This window comes from Macaca thibetana, chromosome 15 (genome assembly GCF_024542745.1).
Source record: "Macaca thibetana thibetana isolate TM-01 chromosome 15, ASM2454274v1, whole genome shotgun sequence".
Classification (NCBI taxonomy): domain Eukaryota; kingdom Metazoa; phylum Chordata; class Mammalia; order Primates; family Cercopithecidae; genus Macaca; species Macaca thibetana.
The window spans coordinates 61,251,182-61,267,941 of NC_065592.1; the positions used below are offsets into that span (position 1 = coordinate 61,251,182).

The 16,760-nt window shown below is 37.5% G+C and overlaps 1 protein-coding gene across 4 annotated transcripts in view; it reads right to left on the reverse strand.

Annotated features, from left to right (window-relative positions):
* The window catches only part of DENND4C (DENN domain containing 4C), a 147,000-nt gene that overhangs the window by 20,573 nt on the left and 109,667 nt on the right, over positions 1–16,760 (reverse strand). For all 4 annotated transcript variants that reach the window (XM_050761312.1, XM_050761309.1, XM_050761311.1 and 1 more), the window contains 6 exons: positions 15,665–15,787; positions 14,039–14,185; positions 9,725–10,890; positions 5,677–5,854; positions 4,386–4,495; positions 3,912–4,087 (listed from right to left, as the gene is read on the reverse strand). In XM_050761312.1, the coding sequence (XP_050617269.1) occupies positions 3,912–4,087; positions 4,386–4,495; positions 5,677–5,854; positions 9,725–10,890; positions 14,039–14,185; positions 15,665–15,787 (1,900 nt within the window). The remainder of the gene's footprint in view (positions 1–3,911; positions 4,088–4,385; positions 4,496–5,676; positions 5,855–9,724; positions 10,891–14,038; positions 14,186–15,664; positions 15,788–16,760) is intronic.

Sequence of the window (16,760 nt, forward strand, 5' to 3'; positions counted from 1 at the left end):
TAATTACTTATAATGTCTTTTATCATTCATAAATCTCCATCTTGTTTCTAGTCATTTCTTCTCTGTTCATTGTTTTATTTACATCTTATCTCTTTCTCTCTTTGGGTGGACTCAAGGAGGGAAGGGCCTTGCAAGGAACATTCAGAGAATTTTCTGAGGTAATGGTAATGTTTTCTAAGAGTTTAATTTGTATAAATGCATGCATTTATTCTTCAAATGGTATGTTTAAGATTTGTACATTTTGCTGTATATCAATTTATCTCAAAAGAAAAAAACTGTCAATAAATACTGAACTCTAGTTAATGATACGCATATCAGTCTTTGGGGGAGAAATGTATTAATATCTATCTTACCTTCAAATGAATAAAAATTTAAGATAGATTGGTGGAGAAACAGATAGCTGATAGACTTAAGTATAGTAAAGTGTAAATTGAAGGACGCAGGGGTAGATATTGGGTGTTCATTGAAAAAAAACTTTTTAAAATTTGTTGTAAGCTTGAAATTTTCTATAACAACATATTCAGGGGACAGACTTACTAATGCTCCTTTATATCCAATTTGAAAAATATAAAATAAAATGCTTGTCACAATAGCTTAAAAACACAATTAACTCAACAAAAAAGTATAGGACTTATGGAGAATAATTTAAACCTGCGTTAAAGGACATAAAAGAAGATCTGAAAAAAAATACAGAGATATACCCGGTTCATAGATAAGACAATAATTTAGAAAAGTCGATTTTCCCCAAATTAATCTATAAATCTCAAAGAAAACTCTAGTTGGATTTTTTTTTTTTTTGAAGAACTCAAACTTATTCTAAGAATTCATAGGAAACAGCAAGCACACAAAAAATAATAACAATAAAATCCAAGAGAGGGAACTCACTCTACTAACCAGATATAACACAAAGACCAAGTGACGAAAACAATATGGCATTAAGAAAAACAGCAAGAAAATGCGGAACCAAGTGAAGTATACATGGGAACTGAAATATGATAAAGGTGACACCACATGTCAGTGAGGAAAGGATAAGTTATTTAGGAGATAATATTGGGATAACTGGATTGTTATATGGGGGAAAAATAAAAGCTGGATCTCTACCATCATATATAAAAAGCAGAATAAAGATATATTAATGACCTAAACATCAAAAGTAAAATATAAGCAAAAATGTTCAAGGATAAAAATTTCAAGTCCTAGGGATAGGGAACAACTTTAAAAACAAGATTCCGAAAGTACAAATTGCAAGGTAAAAAATTAATGGATAATGACATCAAAATTAATGCTTTCAAGTAATTAATATCAATAATATTCAAGTCAAATCAACAAGAAAAAGAAAGATCAATAGAAAAATAGGCAATGAACGGCCGGCCCTGTGGCTGACGCCTGTAATCCCAGCACTTTGGGAGGTTGAGGTTGGTGGATCATGAGGTCATGAGATTGAGACCATTCTGGTTAACATGGTGAAACCCAGTCTCTAATAAAAATACAAAAAAATTAGCCGGGCGTGGTGGTAGGTGCCTGTAGTCCCAGCTACCCAGGAGGCTGAGGCAGGAGAATGGCGTGAACCCGGGAGGTGGAGCTTGCAGTGAGCCGAGATCGTGCCACTGTACTCCAACTGGGCGACAGAGCGAGACTCATCTCAAAAAAAAAAAAAAAAAAAAAATCAAAAAAGAGAAAAAGAAAAATAGGCAATGAACATAAGCAGCCAATTCACAGAAAATGCTAGAATAGGCCAGATGCAGTGGCTCATGCCTGTAATCCCAGCACTTTGGGAGGCCAAGGTGGGTGGATCACCTGAGGTCAGGAGTTCGAGACCAGCCTGGCTAGCATGGCCAAACTCCGTCTCTACTAAAAATATCAAACTTAGCTGGGCATGGTGGTGGGCACTTGTAATCCCAGCTACTCGGGAGACTAAGGCAGGAGAATTGCTTCAACCTGGGAGGCAGATATTGTAGTGAGCTGAGATCGTGCCATTGGACTCCAGCCTGGGTGACAAGAGTGAAACTCCGTCTCCAAAAAAAAAAAAAAAAAAAGGCTAGAATAACAAGTAATGAAGAGAAACTCAAATTTGTCAGTACTGAGACAAATTCAAACAACGCCAAAATTTAAAAAGTGATAATACCAAATGCTGGTAAGGCTATATAGAAATGAGAATTCTTAGGTACTATTTGTGGGAGTGTAGCCATCTAGGAAGCAGTATTTTGTGTTTACTAAAATCATGTATGAAAATGATCTTACTCCAAGGATTATTGTTTTTTTAGAGAAACTACTTCACAAGTTCAAAAGGGGTATGTATTTTGCAGTACACTGCATTACTGCAGTGGTGTGTGTAGTAATAGAGAACTGAAAGCAACTGAAGTATCTAACACTAGAATAATGGATAAGTAGAAAGATATATTAACTTTCTGTAGGAGAAAAGGAATAAACTAGATGTACATATAGTAACTCAGATTTTAAACTGAGTAATAAAAAGAGATAAAGTTAGATATATGACACTTAGCGAGTCAGTGTCATTGTAGAATGAGGGAATGAGGGTGGGAATGAGGAAAGAAGGATAAATACAAGAGGGCCTTTGCACAGGTCAAAGATGATAGTGTGTCAGGAATTAAAGAGTATGATTTGACTTAGCTCCACACCTGGAGCTAAAACTAAAAACAGAGAAGAAACACCTCTACAATGAAACGGTGTGATCTCAGCTCACTGCAAACTCCGCCTCCCGGGTTCAAACCATTCTCCTGCCTCAGCCTCCTGAGTAGCTGGGACTACAGGCATGTGCCATGGTGTCAGGCTAACTTTTTGTATTTTTTTGTAGAGATGGGGTTTTGCCATGTTGCCCAGGCTGGTCTCAAACTCCTGACCTCAAGTGATCTACCTGCCTCAGCCTCTCAAAGTGCTGGGATTACAGGCATGAGCCATTGTGCCAGCCTAAATGTTTTGGGTTTTTTTTTAGACAGAGTCTCGCTCTGTCACCCAGGCTGGAGTGCAGTGGTGCAATCTCAGCTCACTGCAACCTCTGCCTCCTAGGTTCAAGCAATTCTGCCTCAGTCTTCCAAGTAGCTGGGACTATAGGCACATGCCGCCACACCTGACTACTTTTTTGTATTTTAGTAGAGATGGGGTTTCACCATGTTGCCCAGGCTGGTCTCGAACTCCTGAGCTCAGGCAATCCACCCGCCTCGTCCTCCCAAAGTGCTAGGATTACAGGTGTGAGCCACCACACCTGGCAATGTATTTTTTATAAAGCAGCTAAAGGCAGGAAATAAAAAGTTCAACTTGTTCCATAAAACGAACGGAATATTAAGTATAATTCCTTAGGTCAGTAGAGAGTTAACCAAATTCTCAATTATTTAATGTATAACTATAGATCAGCCAGTCTCCTTTCTATTGCCTAGAATTTGGTCATTTAACTGCGCAGAATACTACTAGGAAGTGCAAGTGACAAGAGAAGAATTGAAGCCTTTTTTTCCCCTTTGTTTCTTCTAAAATATATACTCACTGCAGCTTCAAACTTCCAGGCTCAAGAGATCCTCCTGTGTCAGCCTTCCCAGTAGCTGCTACCACAGGTGCACACTACCATGCCCAGCTAATTTAAAAAAAATCTTTTGTAGAGACAGGGTCTTGCCATGTTGCCCAAGCTGGTCTTGAACTCCTGACCTCAAGCAATTCTCCCACCTGGGCCTCACAAAGTGTTGAGATTACAGCATGAGCCACGGAGCCCAGCTGATAATCCTACTTTAAATAACATGGTAAAGTAGACTCCCACATTACTAACATTTGCTACTCAAATACTGAAGGTGAAGGACAGACAGGAAGGCAAACCTGGAGCATACCATGAATATTTCGCTCTTCTCCCAGAACTCATGTTTTTTGAGGGTACTTACTTCTTGAGAGAGCTTTTTAAGACTAACCTTGCAGAACCTCTCAAATCTTTGAATTCTATATTGAGAAGAGGCAAGAAGTTGCTTTTACAGAATGGACAAGCTGTATTCAAATTTGAGTCATCTGCTGTCCATCCAGCCATAATTTCTTCATCATAAACTAAAGTTCCACAAGCTCTACACTGTGAACAACTGGACATCAAAACCTAAAAACAGAAAAATGCAGATACTGAGACCATTTAATAAAAATTAATCTTAACAGGCATTCTCTTGAGATAATGGGATTTCATTTATTCTATTGATCAAATTTGGAATTATTAATAACAGTTCTTTTATTTCACAGGTAAACTATCAGTTCATTGTCTTACATAAGACATCAAGTAAATTCAACAAAATGACTTATTATACTGTCCACAAGGGTGTCATAGAATCCTGTTAAATGCCATTCTGCAATAAAAATATGCTTACAGCTACTTTATCATGAACTGAATATAGAACTTTTACCTCCATTGCACAATTCTGATAGATGCTAGACATGCTGGTATTTTGAGAAGAACCATGATCTGATTTTTCAAAGTCTTGCCCTTTCATGCCTCTTGGAAATGGAACTTCACCTACAAAGGAATAAACATCATAACACCTTAGGTAGGGAATGTCCTTGTTTTTTGAAAATGCGTGCCAAAATATTTAGGGGGAACATATCATAAAGTCTGAAATTGTTTTTCAAGTGGCTCAGTATAAAAATGTATGCATACATAGAAAGAGATAAAGTTAACAATAGTTAATTAAATCTAGGTGGAAAATACATAACTGTTCATTATACAATTCTTTCAACTTTTCAGGATATTTGAAATTTTTTTTTTTTTTTAAAGACAGAGTCTCACTCTGTTGCCCAGGCTGGAGTGCAATGGTGCAATCTCGGCTCACTGCAACCTCCACCTTCCGGGTTCAAGTGATTCTCCTGCCTCCGCCTCCCAAGTAGCTGGGATTACAGGCGCATGCTGCCACGTTCAGCTAATTTTTTTTGTATTTTAGTAGAGATGGGATTTCACTGTGTTGCCCAGGCTGGTCTCGAACTCCTGAACTCAGGCAATCCACCCGCCTCGGCCTCCCAAAGTGCTAGGATTACAAGCATGAGCCACCATTCCTGGCTCGGACATTTGAAATTTTTATAGTAAAAAGTCAGAGAAAAAGAACAGAATCATAATTTTAAAAAGTAGCATGGAGTAAGAAACTTCAATGACACCTCCTAGAGATTCTCAAACTCTGGTATACATCTGATTAACCCAGAGAACTGCTTAAAAATACACATTCCCAAGGCCCCATCTCACAAATTCAATCTCAGAAGTTTTAGCGTTAGGTTTGGACATTTGCATATATTTTGAAACAAATTCCCCAGATTATTCTGATGCATGCCAAAGTTTGAGAACTAATGATATAATCCACGAATATATACAACTAAACAAAGGCAGTAGGTGACCACAGCAGTTATAAATCATAGAAGACCAGAATAGATCATAAGGCGGCTACTATTTAAAATCTCTCAATCATCTCAACAAATGGGGCTTATTGAGTGGGGAGTTACAGGCATCTAAATTAAAATAAGCAAAGGCAGGCCAGGCGCTGTGGCTCTCGCCTGTAATCTCAGCACTTTGGGAGGCTGAGGCAGGCAGATTGCTTGAGATCAGGAGGTCAAGACCAGCCTGGGCAACATGACAAAATCCCATCTCTTAAATTAAAAAAAAAGCAAAAACTATTATAAAGCAAATGAAGGAAGGATAATCCTTCCCCATACCTGTTGGATAATGCAGTTTTCCTACATCTCCACTACTGCTGCTACTGCCAAGGCTTGTGTTGCTCTGGGTAAGTTCACTGGGGACCAATCCTGAGATACTTGTGTTAGGCAATATATTCTCCCCCAAAATATGGTCTTCTAGGCCAGCCGGGAAGCTGTAATCTCTATTAGTTTCCTCCTTTAATTGAAAAAAAAAAAAATTCCACACACATAAATAATACCTTCTCCACTGAAATATACTCACTCTACCCTTTTCAGAATTAAACTCTATAATCCTTAAACAAATCATCATCCCCACATTTTTCAAAACCATGAAATCTCCTATTATTTGGAATTTCCCTTCCACCCTCCAAGACATTCAAGCCATAAGCAACAATACTTTAAAAAAGATCGTGGTGTGCCTCAGGTATATGTGGGAGGTCTGGGTGTCTCTCAATATTGAATCTTATAAAATAACAGAATTCTAGGGAGCTCACTGTCTCTAATGGAATCAGGAATCCCTGTATGAGTAGGGGTTTTTGAGTTAGACAGCCAGATTGTGACCTTGTTCTCCACCATTTATTAGATATGTAATCTTACAGAAATTACTAAACTTCTTTAACTTTTAATTACATAATTTTAAAATATGGATAATATGAGTTGTTTCAAATAAAGCTGCTGTGATAATTTTGGCTAGGAATCTGAATGTTCAGAATAACAAATATCAATATTAGAGCCACGAAACATAAACAAAGTTTCAAACGCTGTAGCTCTTAACTACATAAGTGAATGTTGAAGCTTGAGGTAGAAAACATTTCAACAATCAGGTTTTTTTGCTTTAAAAACGAAAGATTTGTGTGTTCCTTGCCATAAAACCATGTTACATGATTTGTAAAAATTAAATACAGATAAGCAAAACAAGGAATAAAAACGCTTATGATCAACAGAGAATATAATCAAAATCTTGATATATATCTTTCTAGTCATTTAGAACATATATATAAAATCATATAATAAATCTTTACAAATTAGAATATTGTTTTTAACCTGTACTTATGTAATTATTTTAATGTCATTAAATTTTCTAATTATTTAAACCCCTGTGAACTAATCTGTTTTACCGATATACTATTATTTACTAACTCCCCCTGTTGCTTAAACATTCAAAATGCTTCAATCTTATATAAATTACATTGGTAAAATTCCTCTATTTTTACATACACTTCTAATTACTTCCTTAGATTAAACTGTGGATGAAAGTTAAAAACATTTTATAGACTTTTAATTTATTCCTTAATTTGTAAATATTTATTAGGTATATCCTATTTGCCTTTTGCCAGGTACTGCTTACTGGTGCCAGGGCTGTAACAATGAAAAGACAAGACAAGATCCACAGTGACTTGGAATTTACAGTGCCATATATTCCAAGTCCAAATATCCCTGTGGAATGTACTTCTGTTTTTAACAGTTAGATAATTTTTTGGGGGGGTAGGGGAGATAGGGTCTCTGTCGCCCAGGCTGGAGTGCAGTGGTGTGATCTCGGCTCAACGCAACCTCTGCCTCCCGGGCTCAAGCTATCCTCCCACCTCACCTTCCAGAGTACCTGGGACTACAGGTACATGCTACCACATCCAGCTAATTTTTTTGTATAGATGGGGTTTCGCCATGTTGCCCAGACTAGTCTCAAACTCCTGGGCTCAAGCAAATGCTCATCTCAACCTCTAAAAGTGCTGGGATTACAGACATGAGTCCTCATAACCAACCTCAATAAAATTTCAAAAATAAAACAAAGGCCAGGTGCAGTGGCTCATGGCTGGAATCCCAGCACTTTGGGAGACCTAGGAACAGTTGAGCCCAGGAGTTCAAGACCAGCCTGGGCAACATAGCAAGACCATATCTCTACAAAAAATAAAAAATTAGCAGTCATGGTGGTGCACGCCTGTAGTCCTAGCAATTAGGAGGCTGAGGCAGGAGGATTGCTTGAGCCCAGGGGGTCGAGGCTACAGTAAGCCATGATTTTGCCACTGTATTCCAGTTTGGGTAACAGAGCAAGCCCCTGTCTCAAAAAATAAAATAAAATGATACACTCTTTTTTTTTCTTTTTTATCATAATGCCAGATTAAGACACTTTGGAAGCTCTTTTATTTTGCCTTCCCTTGACTGACCTTGTAAGCTCTTTAAATATGAAATAGCTAATTTATAATGTTCAATACCATACTTTCAATTCAATTATTATTTTGTCTATAAAGTATTCCTTCAAATGGTATAAAAGTCTTATATGTCTAATTTCTTTTTTCTTTTTTTTTTTTTTTTTTTTGAGACAGAGTCTCACTCTGTTGCCCAGGCTGGAGTGCAGTGGCATAATCTCAGTTCACTGCAACTTCCGCCTCCCGGGTTCACACCATTCTCCTGCTTCAGCTTCCTGAGTAGCTGGGACTACAGGCACCCGCCACCACGCTCGGCTAATTTTTTATATTTTTAGTACAGATGGAGTTCCACTGTGTTAGCCAGGATGGTCTCGATCTCCAGACCTTGTGATCTACCCGCCTCAGCCTCCCAAAGTTCTGGGATTACAGGCGTGAGCCACCGCACCCAGCTTATATGTCTAACATCTTTTCCCATGTGTCTAATTCCGATTTAGATCTTTAACAATCTGAAATTGATTATATTATCTTGAAAGTGCATGATGCTTTAAGCTTCCATACCATTTCACATTATTCTTTTAGATATACTCTTCTGACACTCTTCTTACAAAGCTTTAACCCCAAATGTCAAATTTATCCTTCAAATCCTAACTTAGATATCACCTGCTTTGCTTTTTTTCCGGATAGCCCCCAACCTGAACCTCTTTTCATATATTGCTCTTTGGTATCTTCTCCTGAGATATTGCTTCTAAGGTAAAAGCAGGGATTCTAGATCCAATCTCTTTGACTTCAAATCATAGTTCTACTATTCCCTAGTTAGCCTCTCTGAGTTTCAAATATCATCTAAAAAATCAGGATAACAACAGTACCACCCTCATGGGGTTGCTATGAAAATTAAATAAATACATATGTTTGTATATATTAATATATAAAAGCAGACATACAACTTATAACAGTACCTAGGACATACTGTTAAATAATGAGAGCAAACATTGTAGGTATCTGCCTTATCTACTAAAGTCCTCAAATACTATACAATTATTTGCATACAAGGTGAAATTTCAATTTTTTTCTGTAAAACAAGCAAAACTTACTTTCATTTTTACCAAAAGATCTAATGATTAACTCTATGTGTATAACGTTTTTTAAAGACAATTATTTTTGCCATGTAGTATGAAATCTATGGATTAAGCTTCAGCTTGACTTTATATGTATTAAGGAGATTACATAGGTAAAAATTATTTTAAAAGTGAATGCTACACAAATATAATATGGCATTTTTATTAACTTCAAACACTAATCATTAGAGCTTTCAAAGAAATAAATCATGTTTTAGTTTAGACTAGTCTATGGAATTATAAAATGGTCCTGATATTCTATTTCTATATTATTAACTTCCTTACATATATGGTTCAAGTTACTTCAAGAAACAAATATGCATAGTTTTTAAATATGAAAACCAAAGTTACCAGCACTCTCTTAATAATCCTTCATATATTTTTAAAAAGATATACAAACATTCCAATATCAGACAGACTACACAAAATATAAAAACCAAAGTTACCAGAAATCAGCCAGGCACGTTGGCTCATGCCTGTAATCCCAGCACTTTGGGAGGCTGATACAGGTGGATCACCTGAGGTCAGGAGTTCAAGACCAGCCTGGCCAACATGGTGAAACCTCATCTCTACTAAAAATACAAAAATTAGCTGGGCATGGTGGCATATCCCTATAGTCCCAGCTACTCAGGAGGGTGAGGCAAGAGAATGACTCAAACCCGGGAGGCAGAGGTTGCAGACAGCCAAGATCACGCCACTGCACTCCAGCCTGGGCACAGAAATCTCTTAACAATAATATATATATTTCTAGAAAGATACTATAAACATTCCAATAGCAGACAGACTACACACATAAAGCTTTCTTACCTCATCATCTGAGTAGCTGTAGGCAGATGCAACAGCTACCCACATCTTACTGGCTACAGTCGCTGCTTGTTTCATACCAGATTTTAGGACATCTATCTTGGGCCCTGAGAGTATATTATCCAGCTTTATTCCTGACAAAGAATTTACTACAGAACCCAACGAGCCATGTGGCGAAGAACGTATCAGTGCTGACAAAGAAGTTGAACGTTCTTTATGAGTTCGAGAGGGGGTTTGCTGCTTGAAACGCCCAGTAAAAGTTTTAGACCTGGACACTGCAGGCGAGCTTTTCTCACTTTCAGGATTTTCCTGTGCTGGTGAACCATGATCTAAAGGTAGGCTTGATCTCCTCTCTAGAGCATGAATAAATGCAGTAGTCATGCCAGACTCTCTGTTTTCCTCTCCATGTAATTCCATACTAGAAGATTTACTACCTAGGGGACTTTTTAGGTTCATATAGCTTTCTATTTCATCAGCCAGATTACGTGCAATAACTGGAGAAAACAACTTATCTTCAGAATCAAGAGTTTCTCCCCCTGAACATTCAGTGGCTAAAAGAGACAAAGGATCTAGTCCAGTTTCAACATCTTCCCTCTCAACCTCCTTAGCAATACCATATAAACTACTTCTCTTATTCCTCAGATCTTTGGATCCTGTTTTCAAGTCTCTGGACTGATTACTGTTACTATCACTTAGTAGACTCTCATATGTATCCTCTGTTGCAGTAGTTTTAGGTATATCATCAGTCACAGGCTCAAGGAGTTCTTGGCTTTCCTCAAGCATCTCTGGCACCGGAGATGATCTGTACTCAGGATTCCAAGTACTTTCAAACACACAAGTCCTACTATCAGGTAGGTGACAGCTAACATTCTCAAAGGTATGGGTTCTTGCGATATGAAGTGGAGAAGTCTTAGGACATGTCAATGCTGCTGTGAGAATCTTAGCATCTGCTCCCATCATGATAGCCATTTCACTTGAATTCGAATCCAAACTACTCTTCTTAAGCAACATTCCTGCTCGACTTTCAGAACTAAAACTACAACTTCTCTCAGGAAAATGCTTTTGTCTTTTTTCTCCTCTATCACCATTCTTCTTGAGATTAGTAGCTTCGCCAAAGACTGCATCTTCAACTGGATCTTGAGTAGAAACCAGCACAGTTGATATACTACCTAAAAGGGAAAGTAAAATATTAATGATGAATCTATTTTCCAAGTTAACTTTTATTAAAATGTTTATTGTTTTCCTGATTATGAATGTGACATATACTCAGAATAAAAGATCCAGAAAATTTAGAGGCCATAAAGAAGGTGTTTAAAAAAGTGCTCTGGAAGAGCTATTTAAACCTGCCTCCCAGAGATAACATTTTAATGTATAATCAGTCTTTCATCCTGTATGTATATAAACACCCATTTAAAAAAACAAATCATGCAACATACGATAGGTGGATATACCTGTGTTGTTCACTGAAATACAAAAAAAGAAAGAATCTCTTCCATCTTAGTTTTGTATCCAATTCAACAAATACTTGCCAGGAATCTACTCTGCAAAAAGCAAATTTGTAATCGCAGAGGAATTGTATATTTGCTATACTCAAAGTCTTACTGCTGCAAAGTAGAAGAATCCGGAATGGAATGCCTAGCACTGGAAAATTCTAAGAAGGCTGATAAAACCTGAGTGGTTAAAAAATTACTCAGATATATCCATTTCTTCAACAAATATCTAAAGGTCTAGTAGTATCCACTATATGAGGTGCTAAGAATACAAAGGCAAATAAAACAGACATAATCCCAGCCTTCACAGAAGTCAGTCTTATTTGATCAGGTAGAAAAAAAATATGCTAATGGCCACAGCAGCTTCCCCCAGCTTTGGAAGAAGAAAGCAGTCTTTTACTCTTTGCTACCATGCAATTTGTTTCACTCCAAAAGCTATTATTTCCTATTTGAATCATTATTAGAACTTAAGTCTTCCTGTTACAGACTGAATGTTTGTGTCCCTCAAAATCCACATGCTGAAATCCTAACCCCCAGTGTGATGGTATTAGGAGGCAGGGCCTTTGAAAGATAATTTGATTATGAAAACGGAACCCTGATGAATGGGATTAGAGCCCTTAGAGAAGGAGAGCTCTCTCCTTCTCTGCTGTACAAGGATACAGTAAGTTAGCAGTCTGCAACCTGGAAGAGGGCCCTCTGCAGAACTCACCATGCTAACACCCTAATCCTGGACTTTCCAGACTCTAGAACTGTAAGAAATAAATTTCTTTCTTTTCTTTTTTCTTTTTTTTTTTTTAAGTTAGAGTCAGGCTGGGCACGGTGGCTCACACCTGTAATCCCAGCACTTTGGGAGGCTGAAGCAGGTGGATCACCTGAGCTCAGGAGCTCGAGACCAGCCTGGGCAACATGGAGAAACCCTGTCTCCAGAAAAAAAATACAAAAATTAGCCAGACGTGGTGGTGCTTGCCTGTAGTTCCACCTACCTGGGGGACTGAGGCAGGAGAATCCTCGATTGCTTGAGCCCAGGAAGCTGAGGCTGCAGTGAGCCACGACTGCGCCACTACACTCCAGCCTAAGTGACAGAGTGAGAGTCTGTCTCAAAAACAAACAAATAAAGTCAGGGCCTTACTCTGTCACCTAGGCTGGAGTATAGTGGTGCAATCATGGCTCACTGCAGCCTCAATCTCATGGCCTCAAGCGATCTTCCCCTCCAGCCTGCCAAATTGCTGGGATTACAGGCATAAGCCACTGAGCCTGGCAGAAATAAATTTCTGTTGTTTATAAGCCATCTAGTCTACGGAATTGTATAGCAGCCTGAATTATTCATATTTAGGATTCTCATTTGTGTTTTTCTTTTCCTTTGTTTTCTTTTTTATCCATTGCTTTTTACTGTAGTCACATCATTTGTTTTGTTAAAAAGCATAAAAATGTCTGGGAGCTTCAAGGAAAAAAGCTGTCTTAGAAAAGATCTTTCTTTTAAACTTCAAGATTGATTTCAAGGTTCTTTTTAATCTTTCAAGTTAGTACTAATAATCATAATTATATAAATTAATCAGAATAAGCATTTAGAGATATTCTTTTAAGCCTTCATGGGAATTAAACTAGCCTATTTTACAACTCAAAATATGTACCTGCTTTGAAAGCTGTTCCCAATATTTGAGAAACAAATCTTTGCAAATATTATTGGTTCTCACAGTATTTCCAGGAATTTAACAGCACATTTTATTCAATGTTAAAAAAAAAATTGCTATACTGACAAAAGCCCCATTATCCTCACCCTTCATTCTTAATATGAAAATAAGTTAAAAAGGGAAGGAAACACAGCAGTCCACAATGTCCAGTTCAATATTTTGAGAGGACGCTAAGCCTCTGACAAAGAAAACTCTTCCCTCCTTTTCCCTAGCATCTCTGCTATCAAGAGGTTGGGAAAATGGGATCTGCAATGTATATATCAATTATTTTCTCAAAAAACCTTTAGCCCCACCACCTCTTGAGCACTAACCAAACAAGTAATGAGTGAAACTCAGAGTCATGGTAAATACAAAGAGAAAAGACTTTAAGAACAGGAGTACTTTTACATTGGTTTAAGAAGCTGAACAAATTAATTTCAGTAAAGTCATACAATAGATACATCTTCAGACAAGACAGTCAACTTTAGAAAAGTGAACTGCAGCCACCACTAATGAAGGGCAAAGGATGCAGGCCAATTTCATCGTCTTTTAAAATCATATACTTAGACGTGTGCCAGAAGAGTCTTGGGAGGCCTATATATAATGAAAGTAGAAAACTCAAATTCAAGGGAGTCATACACACAGAGTTATTTAGTACAATAATCACAAATAAAAAGTGGCTTGGGGTACCTATAACAATGGCCAAAATCAAAGACCCACTGGCATATCTGTGTAGAGCGGAAATGACGTGAATCTTTTTCTTCCATTTCCCTTCAGTGATAGGAATTAACCGGCCACTCATAAGCCCTCTGGAATTTGATCACATCACTGCCTCTCTGTTCATGATGCATACAGGAAGCCCTACAAGTACACTTTCTCATTATCTAAAATGAGAAAGAGTGGCCAAATGGAGAACAGGCACCACAACAGGATATTCTAAATAACAATTAAACACACTAAATACTCCTTTTAAAAATCAAACACCTTTAAATAACAATATTTTCAATTTCTTTAGCTGATTTAGAGAATTCAAAAGTCCCTTCTGGCTCTTTAGCATGTTCATTACAATTAAGTCAAAAATTTAATGTCATTAAAGACACATACGTGTCTATAGACGTTTATTTTAAATATTTAATAACCAAAATGTAAAGACTTACCGGTGCTACTTTTCCTGCTGTTGATATCAAATATACCAGATGGAACTTTCACAATACTGCTGCCCCATGCAGGAGATTCAGTAGGACTGTGAGGCTCTGGACTAGGTTGTGAATGTTTTGCCACAATAGCAGAGGCATCACACACCTCTGGAAAAAAAAAATTTGGATGTTATCATTCCTACTTTTGCCAATATTAAACAGAAACCATATACTGACTTTTACATATTGTATGTATTTTTCTCCAACAGTCAGTGTGTCTATTTTACTTTGTGTCTGGTTTACTTTATGCCATAAATGCTGCCATTAACTGAAATGCTTTGTTTATCCATTCAATAATCCTAACATAAATGTTCTTTAGTGAATCAATAAACTCTCTGGTCTTCAGTTCTCCTTCTCATCACTTGGCAAGCAGGAGAGGGGCTTGATTCTCCAAAACTCTGGAGTATAAAATAAGTAACATTAAAGAAAGTATACTTTTGTGAAAGAGAACAGGAAGAGTGTCTTTCTTATTCCATAAGCCAAAATATTCCTTCATATTTTCATAAAATTATTACAACAAATTATCTCTGCCTTAATGAGTCCTATAAAAAACAGGAAAAATCACATAGACTTTTTTTTTTTTTTTGAGATGGAGTCTTGCTCTTATCACCCAGGCTGGAGTGCAATGGCACAGTAGCGGCTCACTGCAACCTCCGCTTCCCAGGTTCAAGCGATTCTCCTACCTCAGCCTCCCCAGTACCTGGGATTACAGGTGTCTGCCACCATGCCTGGCTAATTTTTGTATTTTTAGTAGAGACGGGGTTTCACCACATTGGCCAGGCTGGTCTCGAACTCCTGACCACATGATCCACCCACCTCAGCCTCCCAAAGTGCTGGGATCACAGGCATGAGCCACCGCACCCAGCCCACATAGACTATTTTTAACCTACCAATGAAAACTATGCACCTAGATATTTGAAGGACTGCTAGTGAAAGAGCCTTTCAAAATTAAAAATGGCACTAAAATAGAAGTTTTGATGACTCAAAGGTTAGTCCTGGTTCTGTCAAAAGTAGCTATGTAAATATGGCAAATACCTCAATGGGTCATACTTTCCTGCAAAATTAAGGGCTGACCTACAGAGTGTGGTGGCTCACACCTGTAATCCCAGCACTTTGGGAGGCTGAGGCGGGAAGATCACTTAAGTTCAGGAGGTCAAGACTAGCCGGGCAACATGGCGAGACCTTGTCTCTACAAAACATAAAAAAATTAGCTGGGCATGGTGGCACGTGCCTGTGGTCCCAGCTGACAGGGGACTGAGGAAGGAGGATCATGAGGCCAGGAGACCAGGGCTGCAGTAAGACATGTTCTCGCCACTGCACTCAGCCTAGGCGAGAGAGCAAGACTCTGTCTCTAAAACAAAAAAAAAAAAAAAAAAGAAAAAGAAAAAGAAACAAAACTCTCTTAAATTTTAAAACTTCAGAGACTACCAAAATCTACCTTATATGTACTGTTAAGTACATAGCATCTTAGGAGCCAGACCTTACATTTGTGAAAATAATCATCAAAGCTATCAACTAAGATAAACTTTTAATTATTAATAATGCAGGTATTATTCTAAGTAAAGTTCGTAAATATCAGGACTTAACCTTCTGTTTGCATTTTTGTTTTAGTTATCAATTGTCTTGTTGCTTGTTCTTCAGGCACATGAATTTCTGCATCATCCTTTATAAGTTCATCCTTAGACCCATATCCTTGGTCAGACTGACCACCTGTTAAAAAGAATGCAGACTTACATATAAATGTTTTCATATACTTATAATTCATATGTAAAATATCAAAAGAAAATTTCACTGACCTACACAATGACGGTTAGACAAAAGACAAGAAAGCACACAAGGAACACAGAACATTTAAAAAATAATGATAAGCCACAAAGAACAGTAGAAACAGGAACATCAAAGACTAAACACATTTGGAAGCACTACATCTTAATTTCTTCATCTGTAAATTAAAAAGATGTAGACAAGATGTTTGGAAAAGTGTCTTTTGAAAAGAGTGTCTACAGAATGCTACCTTCTCTGTAAGAAAAAAACACACATACATCTGCTTACTTTTGCAAAAAGAAATTTAGGAAAAATAAACCAGGAAACAGTAAAGATGGTTACCTACCACGGTTGGGGGGAAATAAGATGCAATGAATAAAGAGGGATAAAACTTCTCTATGTATAGCTTATGGTATTGTTTTTATCTCTGGAGATACAATACACTTCTGCATGTTAAAAAAAATTAGTAAGATAAAGGGGGTGCAACTGAATGCAAATGGAAACAAATGAAGCCAACTATATTTCCCATGAATAATATAACCCCACTGAAAGGGCCAGGGGAGGACTAATCCAAGTAACTTTGAACACATTATTTTGAATATCCACCGTAAGCCTAAGAGTAATAGTCAAACACTGCAAGCTTAACTGCTTAGTAGGTTTGTTTTTCACAGAGAAATGGGTGTGACAATTCTGAAATTATTTTTTATGTACAGTACACATATTTTCTAGTTTAGGAAAAAAGTTTAGAAGCAGTAACACTGTGGTAACAGTGATCCCAAATCTTGGCTTCTAAAAACTATTCCCCATGAACAAGAACCTGGGGTCCCTGAAGAAATGGCTGATTCCAGAGCTCAGACAGAGAAGGTATAAGATTGAGCTAGAACATTTTGTTGTGCCAAAAAGGTAGTGTTCAGAAACA